The following is a 17,807-nucleotide window of genomic DNA, read 5'->3' on the forward strand; positions in this document are numbered from 1 at the left end:
TTGTAGTACTTTTAAATGGTAGTGGATGGAGAAGCACATGAGGACTGAGAATATTCTTCCTAAATAACAGGATTTTGTCTCCAGCCAAAGGTATATGCAAGCTTTGCACTGCTGGTGAATTTGACAGAAACCCAAAACTACTGATGAAGAAATACTTATTTCAAAATGTAATTGATTGTGAGGAAATTCTTTTATCTGTGATTAGTGTTATTTAAAAATTACCTAGAGTTAGTTTCCTGCCAAGAGAGTGCACAGTGCTTGCTCTCTCTTCTAGACATACTTGATGCCAAATCTGGTGTAGACTCCTTTCATAGAAAAGCTTGTTAGAAATGTTAAGTCAAATTGCTAGAAAAATATTTGCAGTTAGGATTCAATTTCAAAGACCAGTTCATAGACTTCTGGTAAAAAACAACAACAACAACAAAAACACCTACCTCGCCCCCCCCAAAAGACAAAACCAAACCAAACCAAATAAAAAAACCTCAGCCAACCAACCAAAACTCACCAAACCAAAACCAACCAACCAAATAAGGCAAAAAATGAGAAATAAAAATTCTCTGAAGTTTTATACTGATGTCAGTGTTAGTCAAAGACTGAAATACAGCAGATCTTTAAGCTTTAACTGCATTTTCAGTTTTTTAAATAGAGATTTTCAGTAATTACAGTACAAATCAGAAATGGAACACTAATTTCTATTTTTAGAAGTATCCTATTTCCAATTTGTGTAAGAACTTCTAAACACTGAACTGTGGCAGACAAAAAATATATTCATACTCAAAAAAGAAATGTGGGTACTGTGAAGAATGTATTGCAAATTAAAACAAAATGCAGCAGAAGCAATAAAATATTTTATGTTACAGATTACTATTGCCACCCATTTTAAGAAATGCTTTTATTTATATTTGCAAAGATATTATCATTCAAAGTTGCACTATACAAAACAGGAAAAATACTAAATGCTACTTAAATACAGGAAAAGATCAAACAAACTCTAAGAAAATTCTGAAATCAAACCAACAAAATTCCTTATTCAATACATCTAGTTATGTTAAATAAAAATCTGGTTTTAATCACTAAAACTGCAGGTTTATCAAAAGATAATCTGCTAAGATACCTATCTGCTACATATCAACATAAAATAAATTAAAGAATTTATAAAATTCTCTGAAGAGTCAAAAGTAAGTAAGATTCATCCCTATAAGGAAAGACTGGTATTTCTGATCTGCTTACTCTAAAGATTCAATTGCATGAGTCATTTACAACAGCAGCATTATTTCACTTTAGAAAATATTGAAGAAAGCCATCTAGCATATTACAAAGTTTTTAATTTTCCTTTTTATGAATGAGTGAAATGTGAGAATCCACACAATAGCCAGCAAATTGCACAGTACTGAGATGCTGTTTAATGTATTTATTACAAATCAGTAAAAAAAAACCTTCCAAATTTCAAGTAACATAGGCAGCTGGTATCAGTTATACAGAACAATAATTAGATTGAAAGCTAGTGCTAGTGACTTGTGCTTAGACTGGAGTCAAGAGAGTTACTTGTCAAGAATTCCAAATTCAGCAGAATTGAATTAAGGTTTATACAAAGGAAGGTGTGACCTGGATCCACAGTTCTGCGCAGTTCTTGGAACATTCGATGAAGACCAAACATTTCAAACAGCTTCTTATTGCTTCTGCAAAAGATTTTGAATAAAATAATGGTCAATTTAAAATGGAGAAAGCTCAAGGAAAGGGTTTTTTACTCATGTGAAATAGGATTTCAGAGACAAATAAAAAAATAGGATTTGTGAGTCAGTTTTACTTTGATTACTAAATGCCAGTTACAATTTTAGATTATTTTATTGGAAAATTCTTTTTCCTAGAGATCAATTTTTTTCCTTACAAGAAATGAAAACCTCAGTTTTGTCAACAGCTTTAAGTCCAATGTAAAAATTCCTCAGTTTAGATATGCCTTACAATAATGAAACACCCCAATGAGCAATGTGCCAGTGAAGCTCAGCAGCACATTACTACTGATATGATGACCTTTTTTACAATAATCCAATAATCAGCAAGCAATGGGAACACATTTTAAAAAGCTGAACATTCCCAAAAGGGCTCAATTGGCTCAAAATCTTAAATATTTTAAGGAAATGAAAACTGATGAAGCTTAAATGCAAGTCAAATATAAGAGTAAAATTTCAAAGGCGCTTACTACTAAGTAGCTGAGTAAAACTGGAAGTCTAGGATTCTCTTCTAAGAATTCTAAGCATTTTTGTCACCTGCAGATGTAAGGAATAACTCCTCTTTAAGTCTATATTGTGAGGCTTTTTTCTAGTTTGTAGTCTGCAAATTGAACTAGATTTATGCACTAATTGAGAAGCTTATCTTAAACCTCTATGGCAGGAACAGTCTAAATTTAACTGCTACAATTACAAGTCCAGCATTGTATATGGTGGAGGGAATAAACAGAAAAACAGAGATGAGTTTTTGGAAAAGAAAAAAGGTCACCAAGTTCATTAACCTAATAATAGCTAACAGAATAATGGTAATAAAGGATTACTTTATTCTGGAGAGTTTTTGCAGTATAACACAGAGCTTTTCCAAAACTGCAATATCTAGCTTAGAACTTCGAAGCAATACAGAGCAAGTCTGGAAGAAGGATTCATTGCTGCAGGCTTCCAGGAAAGGCTGTAAGGAACCTGGAAAAGAAAATTATTTTAAAACTGTATCACAGAGCTCAGTGCAGAGAAAAGTGTAACTACTATTGATACCTTTAGAAGGCCTTAAATGCTTCTTGCTGTGCAATAATTACAACAACCAAATATTTCAGTTTCTGTTGAACATGTGATGCAAAACTCAGGTAAAACTAGAAACTGAAAAAATGCAGCTTCCTAAGAGTTCTGACACTATTGATCCTTGAACTAAAGCAGTGTCTATTCTCTTGAGAACAGAGAAAAACAGGAAACAGAATCATTTTAAACTCAAATAAAAAATCTTACATTGAAAATGTTTATGCAATGCTCATTTATCATTCCTTCAGACCATGGGAGGGGAACATTAGGCTGAGCAAAATGACTCAGAAAGAAATATTTTAAAGTGCTGCAGTTCACATAGGTAGGGATAGTACATATAAGAGATTGTGTGAGACCTGATAATCTTTCATCATCAGCATATTGTCCCTGTACTCAGTTTCAAGAGAATAAACACAATGATTAAGAGGTAAAAGTAAGATCTGTACAACAATTAAAAACAAAAACCCCTCCCTTAAAATAGCAGATGAGTTTTTATGTCTCACTGAAAAGCATTTCCCTCTACCCTGTTTCCCAAAATCTAGTAACTTCATAATAAGGTTAAATCTGTTACCTGTTATTTCATTCTTGGTTCTCATATTACAGATTAATTTATAGCAAAAACTTAAAGAGAAGAAGTAACAATTTGTTTTTCCTTAAAATTAACAGACTTTCATATACCATAGGGCATTTGCATTATGAGAATACACATGTGAAGAAAATATTTTAATTGCATAATGTTAAAATATTTAATGTGTTCCACTTAATAAGAAACTGCAATATGCAAATGACAGCACTAACCAACAAACAAGACATTAAGAAAAATTCATAACCTGAAGACTGTAATTTATAAATAGGATCTCATGATGTTTTTATCAGTACAAAGAGGGCTGGATGTACATTTTGGTCAAAATTTTCCCCTTCCTTGTTCAAGGACATACAATTTATTAAATGTAACAAGTAGCCTTGGAGTGAATTCAAGGTTTTAATTTATTTCAGAAGGTTTCCTGATAAAAAAATCTGAAGAAATGCTATGGAAAACTGTTTGAAATAGGGCTTTAAAAACAAATCAACTTGGCATTTAAAGTCAGCCCAAGAGCCTAGATAACTAATTTTCTGCACTGTGCATTTATGCTGAATATTCAGTAAGGACCCAGTTATTCCTATTCCAACAAATGACCAAGTGCCACCTCTGATACACAGGGAACTCTAGAGTTGTGGGCCATTCCTGGTTTATACCCTCAAATGAAGAGACTGAGAAGCAGCAAATGCCTCTATCACAGATCAGAGAAACTACAGCTATACATAATCTTTTCTCTCTTTTCAGCAGAGGTGATTTTGCTCCTTTGATTTAAAATACTGAATTCAACAAATGGAATCCACAACATACATAATGGAATGTGTGGATGGAAAACACACAGATGCAGGATAATAACAGAGCTTGGTAGCAAGAGGCCAACCTTGCAGCAATAAAAAGCAATAACAACTGACGTTCTGTAAAGTTTGGAAAAGGCAGGCAGATGTTTTGTGGTTTGCATAGCTGAAGTATCCTCAGTTCTTTACCCAAAGCAATGCAGAACAACAATTAGTCAAAGACTATATACATTATATATACAATATACATTATCAAGGCAATAAATCACTAGAAATAAATTTGATTTTCTGTTTACATCTATTTCTGTGTTTTTTGCATTCTTCCTACCATGTTCAATACACCTATGGTTTTATGCACATTGTCCTCTCTGTTTTAGTACTACTTCCACTTACAATTCACTGTCTCTAAATTGTAACAATAATAAATATAAAACCAGAATGAAAGTAAAGTAGAAAAGAAAGCAGTAATCAGTGAAAAAAAGACAAGTAAAGATACTATTTCTCATTTTATTTTAGCTTATGGTCTTCAAGGCATACCGCTTTTCATATTTTTTTCAGTATTTCTGTACTTTCTCTGCAGAAGGTATTATTTTTCAGAAATTGTCATATAAAAAACCTCAGGGTTATCTGCCAATTACAGCAAACAGAAAATCCTTAGATGAGTTCACCACGTGTGCTACATTTAGTGATACGTGACTGACATGCACTCGGTGCTCTTCATTGAGCCACTGCTCTCTGTGGCAGAACTCTGGGGCTGTTAAGTACATACAGCAGAGCCTTAAACCTGGAAAAAAGATTAACTAAAATTTCACTTCTGGTATGATCCTGTAATGCCCTAGTGAGTCTAGCTTGTTAAAATCCTTGAGAAGAGGTGACAAAACTATGAACAGAAACAGCAAATAAGCAAAGCCCAATGAAGACAATCACCATCTTAAGAGTGCTTCTTGACAAAATATCACTAAAGAGTGTTTGAAGTAAAATTTCTGTACAATAGCAGGAAGAGATAACCTTCTCTAAAGCAATGAAAATCTAGGACTACAAATCATATAGTCTGTAACTTTATAGTAATTCTATGGAGCTACTAATTTATAGAGATTCTTCTAAAATTTGCAACAGTTCCCCCAAATGACTGCCTATTCCCAAGAAAGAGAAATGGTTGGTCCTATCAACCTGCACTGCACCGCTGATGAAATGTGTTTTAACAACAAAAATCTGAAACAGTATCTCTTACTTACCAAAGACGCTTTTCAAAAAGAGAAGAAAAGAACAAATACATATATTTATTATTTTCTTTATGAGAACGTTGACATTCAAGAAACAAACGGAGAAGAAAGGCCTTTCTTCTTTCTATTGCCTATTAAGACAACAAATGGCTTTAAAAAACTCATTTAGCATGACTTCTGACTCATCTGACCTCTGATTCATGAGAGATTTGAAGGTAACAAAGACTGCTTGGATGAACAGGGCAATTCTACAATTTATTCCTAAAAATATGCTTAAATAGCCATAAAATGCTTTTAATTCCTTTTCTGCAGGGTAAACAAATACCATATTTAGCTGACCTGAATATTTCTTTGCTGCCCTGCCCTTACTGGTTCCTTAAATATATTACATTTTAAAAAACATACACAAACACAAATATATGCTGTAAGAATGTTCTGACTTTGAATTTTACAAATTAACGTAAAAAGACAACATAACTTTTAAGACAGAAGATTTTTCCTATAAAACAGAAAAGCTAACATGATATTAATGTCTAAATATTTGCAAAGTTAATCACGTGAAACCCAACTGAAAAAAGTACATGTTTAAATGGACTTTCTGAACACTGTTTATATATTCAATTCAGATAAGCTTTTGAAGATTATATTCTAAGTAATCAGAATATGAACAAAATAAATACGTAATTTAAATGCATCTCTAGCTGATTAACTAAAAATAATAAGCTTCACATTTTTAAATATTTTGGTGGCTTAGATTCTGCATAGATTTTGCTTTTAACTATTTTAGAAAAATATAATTGGAATTTATCCTGACAGGACTTTGTCACAATTTAAAATAATCTGCAAAAGCCTCCAGTGGTATCCTTAATACATTAGAGCGTGCTGTAGTTGCATTAACTTGGCCTGATTGGTAGACTGCAACGAACAATAAGCAATTTATCATTGTTGACAGGATTCATATGAAATTCACCCTCAAAGTAATCAGTCACACAGCATAAAATCTCACCAGCTATAGTTACCCAGAAAATTCTGTTTTCATACCTAAAGCTATGTCACTTCAGGAAATAAAATGACAACTCTAAGTTCATGTTTCAACAAATTACCGATGCCAGTTTTGCCTCATTTTCTAATTGCAGGAGGATCTGCTGGGAGAAAAGAGAATGCATCTTAGCAATGCAAGTGAGTGATGCAGCAGGGTCTCCCCACCAAGAGTATCACCACCCTTTACTGGTGGTGAGGTGGAAACATAGCAAAGGATGAGGAAAAGACTACCCAACGCCTTCACTGCCTCAGTCCTTAATAACAACACCAGTTGTTTTCCTGGTATCCAGCCTCCTGAGCTGGAAGGCAGGGACAGGGAGCAGAAGGAGGCTCCCATAATCCAAGGGGAAATGGTCAGCGACCTGATGCACCACTCAGACACACAGACAAGCCTCTGGGACCAGATGGGATCCACCACAAGGTATTGAGGAAGTCAGTGGGAAATGCTCACCAAGCCACATTCCATCATTTACCAGCAGTTCTGGTTCATAGGGAAAGGCCTGGATACCTGGAGCCTGGCAACTGTGACACTCATCTACCAGAAGGGCCAGAAGGACAATTCAGAGGCCTGTCAGCCCAACCTTGGTGCCAGGGAAGGTCATGGAGCAGCTCATTCTGAGTGTCCCCACATGGCATGTGCAGGCATCAGGCCCAGCCAGCACACACATGGATTTATGAAAGGCAGGTCCTGCTTGACCAACCTTCATCTCCATCCACAGCCAAGTAACCTGCTTGGTGGATGAGGAAAAGACTGTGGATATGGTTTACCTGGACTTCACTAAAACCCTGTTTCTCACAGCATTCTCCTGAAAAAACTGGCTGCTCAATGTGTGGAAGAGGGCACTGTTTGGGGGGTGAAAATACAAGTAAAAAACCCCCCGATAGGTAAAAAACAAGTCAGGAAGCAACACTTTGCAAAGAGAGAACAGTCAATGCAATGTATTTATTGGATTTGGACCAAAAAACGGAAAACTGAATATATGTGCCTTTCAGGAACTAAAGCTGAGAAATAAAAAAGAAAATAAAATGTACAATAGGTTTTTCTGTAAGTATGTGTATAGGAATTCCAGTTGTTGAGGCAGAATAGTCAGGTATTTTTGTCTGGTAAATAAATGCTTACAGCAGTTATAACTAATCTAAATGTCAATGCCACTTGAGAAAGCAACACGTGATATTCTATTGCAGAAAATGGGGGTTAGCAGAATGGCTGGAAGGTGTGCTCTGTAAGGAATTCACTAAAAATGAACTTCAGTTTTAAACACTGATTTTTTCAATTGTGCTTATCTGGTGTACTAGTTAATGACTATGGTATAAAGGTAGGAATAGTCTAATAAAATTCCATGCTGGAACTGCCTACTTAGAATGCAGCAGGTATAAAATACATGGAAATCAGAATTATCTTACTTGCTAGAATAGCAGAAGCATAAAGTTGATATACTAAAAATCAACATACAATTTTCCTGGAAAATCACTGATGATCAGTGGATCAAAGGATGGATTTGATCATCAGAGGATGAAAGCTTTTGCTGTGCTGATTGAACTCAGCTTGTATTTGAGCAATCAACACGGCCTTACCATTAAAGACTGAATCTGATAAGGCCTGACAGAGAGAAAAAAACATTTTACAAATAACCTAGGTAGCATTTTAAATTGCAGTTGTACACTACTATGGGTTTCTTTGTTCAAGAAGCCAGAAAAGGCTCAATGAAATACCAGAATCACAGAAAGAATCACAACTCTCTCAGCACACACCCGAAGGAGCTTTGTTCCAAACACAAATGCTAAGAAAACCTTAGCATAAAAGCATCACCTGTAGTTCTGTAACATTAAAGTGAGAGGGTATATAAAGTCTGAACTCTGACAATGCACAGACATTACTCAAATTATACAATTTTAAATTTCCATTTCCAAGGAAAGCCTTTCATTATGGAATTATATCAATTACGACATTGTTCCAAAAAAAAGCTGGCTAAAAAGTACAATAGTTCTAACAGTCAAATACAAAACAAAATATGTATAAAAATATTCTTCCTACTTAAATAATTTTATGGAAAAAGATAAAATTGTAAAGTTTTTATTAAAAATATGCAAGTTTAGTAAATAAGAGCAAACAATATCTTACTTGAATAAACTTCAGTGTTCTAAAGATTTCATAACTTAAATTGACTGGAAAGGGGATGTGTATATCCAAATGCTGATATAAACAACTCTTTTTAACATAAAATAATTTTCAAAAGTTAACATTCACATCTACCTTCAAATTGATACACTACTTAAGAACCACGTTATTATCCAAAATGGACAGTGAATCTTTACTTCTGAAATGGCTACTTGGCTCTACATAACTTTATATTTAATGGCTACTTCTATTTATTGTTTTGGAGTAGATGAGACAGGGGTCCAAAATTCAGAATGGCTAACTATTACATGATTTGTACTAGAAGAGGGAGAAAATAATGACACAGATGTTATTTGTTATTAGAGACGGGTACTTCATACTAAATTAATTTCATCAAAATCAAAGTATTAAATATAAATTTTAATTGAATTAATAAAAATGTGTGCAAAATTTTGGTGTACTTGCTCGCTTTCAGCACATATAGGTGGGTCCTAGCATTATCTAGTCTGCATTTAACAGAGTTAGAGATCCTTATCTGTGGTTAAAATATTAAACTAAAACATTTATTAATCCAACACAATTATCCACTGTTTTCAGAAGAATAAATAAAAATTACAAAGGTAAGATAGCATAATAGAGGAAGGATTTCCTTTCAAATGATTTGTATTTCAGTGTTCATGCCATGTAAGCTGTAAATCATTTCTATCACTATAGCTTCAAAACACAAGTCCTCAGGACAATTTCACATCTGCTTTTCACACAGGTCAGGGGAACCCTATCTTAGTACAATATTCACCAACTTGACATTTCTATCCTTCCAGTGCTGCAGAAAAAACTCACTTGAAAAGCTGCAATCCTGCAAAGTTACCAGTAAAGATAATATGCTGGAAAATGTTGAATTTTAATCTGTTTAGGCATATGAGCATTTTTTACTCCATGCCACACTGCATGTAGCCTGTAAAGTCTCAAAATGCTAAGACTCAACAGGAAACATAAAGGGGTAGGTTTGAGTTTTCTTGGCAAATTCTGACCATTGACTTTTTAGAAGTACCCACAGAACAGTGCATGTTGTAGAATTCCCAGGATCAGTTACAGAAGCTTTCCAGCAAAAAGGAAAAAAGTGTCCTATAGATGGTCAATTTAAGAAGACTCCAGTTTACATTTAAATAAACACAGCTTCTTACTATGGAGAAAATCCTTCTATCTTCACTGGCTTCATTAACTTCCCTATGAGACTACATCTGGACTGAGACTACAGACTTGGTAATCCATGACCATAATATTTTCTTCCCCCCAAAAAATTAAAACTATAAGCAAGGTTCAGTGAATATGTAAATACAGCTCATTTTTGCAGTTATTAAAATTCTTCAGTTACGTCAATATGGCTAAGAAATCACACTTAAGCCCTACCAGAATGTGCCATAACTTACACTAAACTTGATAGCATCATTTTGAGATTTTTTTTTTGAAGGTGCTCTCATTTTGATTTGTGAATAATACACACATATAAAATATACTCTCTGCAAAACAGAAACAAGCCTGAAGACAAAGTACATTTAAGTTTTATTTAAAGCAAATGCCAGTGTTTTGTAATGTCCAGTCAGAAGGTAAGTTTTGATTTCATTGAATGAACCTAAAGTTGGAAAAGGGGAATGTACTAATCTACCTGATACAGTCAGATACCACTGCAGGAGGAATTTAAGACACATGATGTCTTTGTATAAAAGTGCAAAATGTGAAACCGAGGCAGGGAGCTCTCTGTCAACAGTTTCCAAATCAGGCATGAAGCAGACTGCAGTTAACAATGGTATTTTTGATAGGTGAATATAAACTCACTACATCATTTGAAACCCTTTAAACTGATTTAAAAGTTTAAAATAAACACAGTAAGATGTGTGAGAAGACAGGAAGAACATTATTGAACAAGATTGCATATGACAAGTATTCAGCTACAAAGTGATTTAATACCAATGATGTGATGTTCTTCAACACCCACAGAACAAATTTTCTTGATGAGGTCATGCTACTTATTACTATATTGTTTCCAGAAAATGTTTCAAGTCTGGTATCCAGGAATTCTCTTGAAAAGTGTGCTGCAAGTACTGTTCTAGAAACAAGGTCTGCTGAGGAAAGAAATTTGTATTCTTAGGGAGGGAACTCTGGGGTATGAAGATGCCCTGGAAGCCACTGTTTCATACTATAACAATCTGGATAATTAGAAGTAACAATTACTTTAATCATCAAACATTAATTTTCATAGTAATTTTAATGGGAAATGGTAAGAACTTTGTTAAGCAATTATATGCCATTTGACTAAACAAACTTTGGCATGTAGAAGTTAATGTTTTGCTCTCAAAATTTCAAAGGCAGTCAAAGCACTCTGCATTTGTGGAAATCAATCACAAGCCATTCAGTATTTAACAAGATATTAAACCTACTTTCTATGACAATTCTAACAGAGAAGATTTTGGTTTTAGATCTGTCTTCACAAGGGTCATAGCTTAGAGATGGGACTAAAAACTGAACACCATGGCCTGGTAGCTTGTTTTCCTTAACTAAAGTAAGGAAACCTTCAAAAGCTGTGGTACTGAAATCTTTCTTCCTTATTAAATGAGCAGGAATAGATGTCTTATCCTTTTCCTAAAATGAAAAGCAAGGAAGATGCCTTTATAGACCACTCATTAGATTCATAGACCAAAAGAAGGATCAAGCTGAATGTTATGGCACTCATCTGAAGCCTCAGATTCAAGGAAAAGAGCACCATGACTAAAATAACACTGCAGGACTTGATCCCTTGACTCTGCTTTCATCAGTCAATCTTTGTAGCAAGGGAAAGGTTGGCATCCTACAGAAAACAAATATGGATCGAAATACTGGCAATGGGTACAGAGCACAAAAAAGAAATTGAAAAGGATGTAACTGAACTGACAGTCCTCCTGTCTGACCATGGAACAAGAAAGGAACCAATGAGATAGCTACAGTAAAAATATAGCTAAACCAATTTATACACCATTATGTACAGTTTTAAACAAACGCATTAGCAGAATGTAATAAGAGGAAAGAGATAAAATATCTTTGTAGAGTTGATTTTCTACTATCACATTCAAAACAAGCTGTTCACTCCCACATTTAGAATTCAGAAGCAACCTATTACTTCCCCTAAAGGGAGCTGACTAAACTAACCAGACTGCAACTTAGGCCACTGAGTTCATCTGAAAAAAAAAATTCTCCATCATATAAACAACATGAAATATAAATTCTTTAGAATTATATTGTTTATCATAAGAATCGCCTACATTTCATTTCAGTTGCTTATTAACTTTCTAGAAAAGGTAAAAATAAGCAATTTGCTAACAAAATGCAAGTGGTTAAGTAAGGACCAGCTTACAAAACACAGCTGCAAAATTTTGTTCCTCAAATCTACAAACAGTAAAAGTAATGAACAGAATTCACAGAAGTACTGGAATATGGAAAAAACCCCGACACTATGAGAGTATAAAAGTAAACTGAAACTGAAGCTCTTTTGACACAAAGTAAACTCTCTGAATTTCTGCATAACATCTTCAGCAGCTCCTCTCACTCTTATGCCCTGAGGAATATACTAGGCTCAACTTTTTTCTCCCCTGATTTTTAAAAGTCAGCCTTTGGTCCAGCTATGAATGAGTTTGTATATGACAAGAACAATGATCAGTAGAACATTTTTCTCTTCCTTAGGCCCTAAGATTTGTGTAAAAGAGGTGAGGCAAACAAGATCAGCATATATATATATTTATACCACACATATATATATATTCTGTATATCACTCACACTGTTACAATTCCAAATATGTTAATGATTGGGTGTACTGGTCTGGTTGAGACAAGAGCTAATTTTCTTCACAGCAGCCCTCAAAGTGCTGTGCTTTGTATGGGGAGCTAGAAAGGTGCTGGTAACACACCAGTCCTTGGCCACTGCTAAGCAGTGCCAGCACAGTGCCAACACTGTCTCTGTAAATTCCCCCTCACCTGGAGGGGTTGGGCAAGGTCCTGGGAGGGGACACAGGCAGAGCAGCTGAGCCAAAGTGACTCCCATACCATATGGCATCAGCTCAGCAACACAAGCCAAGGGAAGAGAGGAGGAGGAAGGCATGAGAGGGGAAGGGGGCATTCCTTATTTATGACATGTCTTCTGGAGCAAACTCTATGCATGCTGAAGCCCCACTTCCCAGGAAGTGGTCAGACACTATCTACTGATGGGATCTTTTGGTTTCTTTGGTTCCATGTGTGGACTTTGCTTTTGCTTTAATAAACTGCCTTTATCTTGACCCAAAATTTATTTCTTCAATCTTATTTTCTTTTCCCTGCTTTGCTGAGGAGGGGAATTTCAGAGTGGTTTGGTGGGCACCTGATGTTCAGCCAGGGCTATCCCACTATATTAGGGGATTAGATAGTGGGATTAGTTTTTTAGAATTCTACAATGGCATGGAAACTCACAGATGTCAAGAAAATAAGAGTGCAGCTAAACTTGATGCAAGTTTCAAGAAGCACATAGAAATTAGCTTCCTAAGGGTACCAAAAGTCTTAAACATTTCTTCACAGAATTCTACAAGTGGCTCAGCTGGATAGGTACACTCCAGGTGTTATCTACCCCTGTACGGAGGAGATGTAGAAAGAGAAAAAAGTACTAAGGTATGTCACCTTTCAGTCCTCTATCGTTTCTCATTGAAATGTTGGTGTCAGGACTCTCACAGCTTGTTATGCTAAACTCCTGGAGATGGACTGTATGAAAGGCTGTCTGCCAGTAACATCCACAGCAGTGAGACTATTAATTTTAATTTGCCATTAAGGTCTTGTACAGAGAGAGAAAAAAGATGATACTAATGCCTCAGCTGTTGCATTTCACATCATATTTTCAGTAAGTGAAGCACCGTCAATGTTGTGTGAACTTGCAAGGGAAACCTGAATTTTGAACCCACTGTACCAGACATACTATGAAGTCAAATAATGATACTGATCCAAAATGTTAAGAACATGCAAAACAATCCCAAATCTGCTTAAGCAGTACTGGAGACTCTCATTCTAGCTTCCATCAAGAGAAATACCTGTCTGAGACTAGTAGGTACCTTCAGAGAGACCTCAACAAGTTAGAGAGCTGGACAATCACCAACCATATGAAGTTTAACACTGTGAAGTGTCAGATTCTGCACTTAAGATGGGGCAACCCTGGATGTACAGACAGACTGGGGAATGAGAGGCTGGAGAGCAGCACTGAGGAAAGGGACCTGGGGGTCCTGGTTAGCAGAAAAGTGAACATGAGCCAGCAGTGCCCTGGCAGCCAGGAGGGCCAGCCCTGTCCTGAGGGGCATCAGGCACAGCATGGCCAGCTGGGCAAGGGAGGGGATTGTCCTGCTCTGCTCTGAGCTGGGGAGGCCTCACCTCGAGTGCTGGGGGCAGTTTTGGGAATAAAATATACAGAAGTCATTAAAGTATGAGAGAGTGTCCAAAGCAAGGCCATGAGGATGACAAAGAGAGGAAGCTGTATGAGGAGCTGCTGAGGTCACTTGGTCTGTTCAGCCTGGGGGGGACTGAGGGGAGTCCCCCTTGCAGTCAGCAATATCCCCATAGAGGGAAGAGGAGGGGCAGACACCGATCTTGTGTGAGAAATTGAGGACATGACATGAAGCTGAGTCAGGGGAGGCTTAGGTTGGATATCCATGGAGAGGGTGGTTGAACACTGGAAGAGGCTCCTCAGGGAAGTGATCACAGCACGAAGGCTGTCTGAATTCAAGAAGCTTTGCACAACAGTCTGGAGAACAGGGTGTGACTCTTGGGGTGTCCTGCACAAGGCCAGGCTTGATGCTCCTGATGGGTCCCTTCCAGCTCAGCACATTCTATGATTCTGGGATTCCTCACATGCAGCTTAAGTAATTATCCTCAGTATATGAGGGAAACCTAGGCTTCATTTCTTGAACATGAGAAAAATAATTTCTTACAGGGGAAATAACCTACCTGAAGACCTCAGCTAAGCTCGGACTGCACAGAAACATTAGCATTCATTGCTTATTATAAAAAAAAAAGGTACATGCAGTTACAGGGAGTAGTACTGCAACACAGTAGTTATTTCATATCTGATTCACATTTTTCAGCCTGGACAACTGAGATTCGAATCTGTAAAAACATCCCATAAAAAAATAACCTTAAAAAACAAAGTTATAGAAAATCATATGCTAGAAAAATTTCCAATGGCCTGTTTTTCAATTTAATTTCCAATAGCTTAATCTCTAATGGTATTATTTTTGAGCAAGAGTATTGTAACACTCCCATAGAGCCAGAAAATTACTGCAACAAATTGAGAGAATGCCTAGGATGGTACATATTACATAAAAAAATAGAAGTCTAGACTTTGCCTCCTGTTGACTGGATGCTGTCTTTTTGGGTAATATGACTCCATATTTTAGTAAAGAGCCACTACCTATGTCTTCATATTTAGAGCTACACATGAATACAGCTTTAACACTGAGCATGAATTTCTGTTTTACTCTAACACAGAGAGCTCTCTTCTGAATAGTCACTGCTGCCTCCCAAAGTTTGTCTTTAATGACTTTTTAATTGGAAGCTTACAAAGGAATGAAATCCCAATTTCCCATCAGCAACACTATTTCTCATTGTTAAAAATTTCTTGCAAAACACTATGTATTGGAAAAGAGCAGACCATGCCTAATTTGTGTATTGGAAATTTATTCTACAAAAGAGGTCTACATAATATAATCTTTATATCCAGCTGCCAAGAAATAATTTTCAATCAAATGTCAATTTAATTACACAGTACTCTTCCTTCCCTGATTTTACATAAATACAACTTCTCTGAGAAGCAAGCAAGCAAAATTTGAGTCTCACAATATATCTTCATTATTCTTCAAACTGCAGGCACCTAGCATATCAGAATGACCACTGCAAGGTAACAGAAGATGTACCGTCACAGTCATTACACAAAGAAACACCAAACACTGTCCATCTTGCTTAGATGGTAACTTTTGTGCATTCAATTAATTCCTTCCCAATCACAGTTATGACTACTAGGAAGAATAGTGTAAAACTGCATTCATTACCTGGTCAGAAAAAGGAAGAACAGAACTCTAGTTAAATATTTTTGAACTTAGGTTGCTACAAAACTGCTTTTTACTCAACATTCCATCCCAAGTTAAACATACTTTGTATTTCACTAGTACAATGTATAATAAAAAATACTTCCAAAACAACATACAATTCTGTTCTTAAAGGCAGTGAGTGATTTTATCTTAAAAAAACCCACAAGGTTTATTCAACATGGCATTGGAATGTGTCACTACCTTCATGCTCATCCAGGTGGTTATCAATTGATCCTTACCTGTATCACCTGGAGAAATGCTGTGGCAAATAAGATTACTAATGCTTTTCTAGGGCCAAAGCACAGTAAAATTCAGCAAAACATAAACATCTCATCTAGAAATACCATTTCCAAACCCTAGAAATTGAAAAATGATTGGGGGTGAGCTGGTCATCCAAACTAGGAAGAGAATTAAAATAGAACCTATTCTTTATCTCCACCTTCTGGCAGGTTTTCATGATTTGGGTTCTCTGGCACAGCCAGACTTCAAAGAAAAATATCAGCAAGGTAATGCAGTGGAATAAACTGAAACCCAACCAAAAATAGCTACAAAATTTCACAGCAAGAAATAAGAAAGTAACCAAGATGAAATACAAAACAGTGGCTGAGAGGGAGAGGAAAACACAAGATGACTCAGAAAAAGACGGACAATTCAGAAATACATTTTATGTCATTACTGAATGTACAAAGAATTGCTAATAGTACATTAGACTATACAGCTTTTACACTGTATTTTTATACGCTTGTCCATTGTTTGTATGCTTTCCTCTCCTGTTTTCATAATGATATTTTTTTTTTGTAATTACCCACATTTACCAGATTCCATGGTCATCTGAAGTAATCCATCAAGAGCCCTGGAAAGCAGACTTGTACTGGATACTTTTAGGTGACTTAATACAACAGGCACACATTGGTATTCCAAAAATAAGGCCTTCCCTTCATCTGTCTTCAAGTCTGCACGAAGGGACTCAAATGCCTGAGCCAGGTAATCCACTGAAAATAACAAATACAGGCAATAAAACTTCTATAATCCTTGTCTCATTAAGCCATGTGAACAACTATCTGACAGCTACCATGGCAGATACACATTTAAAAGTTAAACAGCTGAAAATACTAAATTTACTTTTTATTTGAAGATGCCCTCTGCCTACTTTTATTCCTTAACAATCCATTGTGAGTGGAGAAAAAGATTATCTACAATTCACATATTTAAGAAAAATATACTTACAAATGTAAAGTCCTGCAAATATTTTGTTAAAGAGGAAAAAAAAAATACAAACTTGCATAGTTTGAGACAATGTTGGTTTCAACATCTGGGAAACCTCTATTAAGGGAGTCAGTGGCTGATTTGTCTGAGTGAGAGCAATTATTCTCATGAGAGCAACTACTCCCATTCCTTCTCTAAAAAGCTGTATATTTCAGTATAAACATTTTATATTCTCATCCATTTTGAGAAATTATACAAAGGATGTAGATTAAGTGAACCAATCTATTTTCTTAACTTCCTGCTGTCAAATCTTCCTCAGTATCTTGGTATTGCATTGATCATCTGGAGCACAGAAAATTAAGCAGAAGGAAATAAGTTATCCTACTGCATAAGTTTAACTACGGTGCCATCTGCTGGATACTGACATTTTGAAGGAATGAGGACATATGTTCCAACCAAATCTGCTATTTTATCACCACATCATTAGTGCCATGTGGTCAGAGTGATCAAAATTCATATAATTCATACACGGTGATATCTGACATATGTTTAACAACAGATCATATTTTCTGTGCTACAGCAGCCAGCAGTACAAAGCAACCATGAAAAGCTAAACTGATTCATTCTAATCAGGAGTGTTCATCTGCTTAGGGAAAATCAGTCTCTGCAATGACTACATTTTTATTTCAATTCTTCTTGCATTGTTTTTATCAAACATTCCTAGAATGTGAGTATCAATTTGAGACTAATTATCATGCTTCACCAAAATATGTTGACTGAAATAGTTCCCTCCAACAGCTGGAACACTGTGTTAGTTCATAAATGATGTCAGGATGGTCTTCCACAATGTTTTATTCCTGTGAGTATTAACTATAAATACTCACAATATAAATATTGCACAGGTCATTAAGCATAAAAACACACTAATATGCTTAAACAT

The 17,807-nt window shown here is 35.8% G+C and overlaps 1 protein-coding gene across 1 annotated transcript in view; it reads right to left on the reverse strand.

Moving 5' to 3' along the window:
- Window positions 1-1,375: 1,375 nt before the first annotated feature.
- Window positions 1,376-17,807, reverse strand: part of CCDC138 (coiled-coil domain containing 138) — a 30,677-nt gene continuing 14,245 nt past the window's right edge. The window contains exons 12-14 of the mRNA XM_058044451.1: window positions 16,477-16,653; window positions 2,549-2,687; window positions 1,376-1,679 (exon numbers count right to left, since the gene is read on the reverse strand). Coding sequence (XP_057900434.1) covers window positions 1,508-1,679; window positions 2,549-2,687; window positions 16,477-16,653 — 488 coding nt within the window. The 3' untranslated portion in view covers window positions 1,376-1,507. The remainder of the gene's footprint in view (window positions 1,680-2,548; window positions 2,688-16,476; window positions 16,654-17,807) is intronic.

The sequence above is a fragment of the Melospiza georgiana genome, chromosome 2, assembly GCF_028018845.1.
Source record: "Melospiza georgiana isolate bMelGeo1 chromosome 2, bMelGeo1.pri, whole genome shotgun sequence".
NCBI lineage: Eukaryota > Metazoa > Chordata > Aves > Passeriformes > Passerellidae > Melospiza > Melospiza georgiana.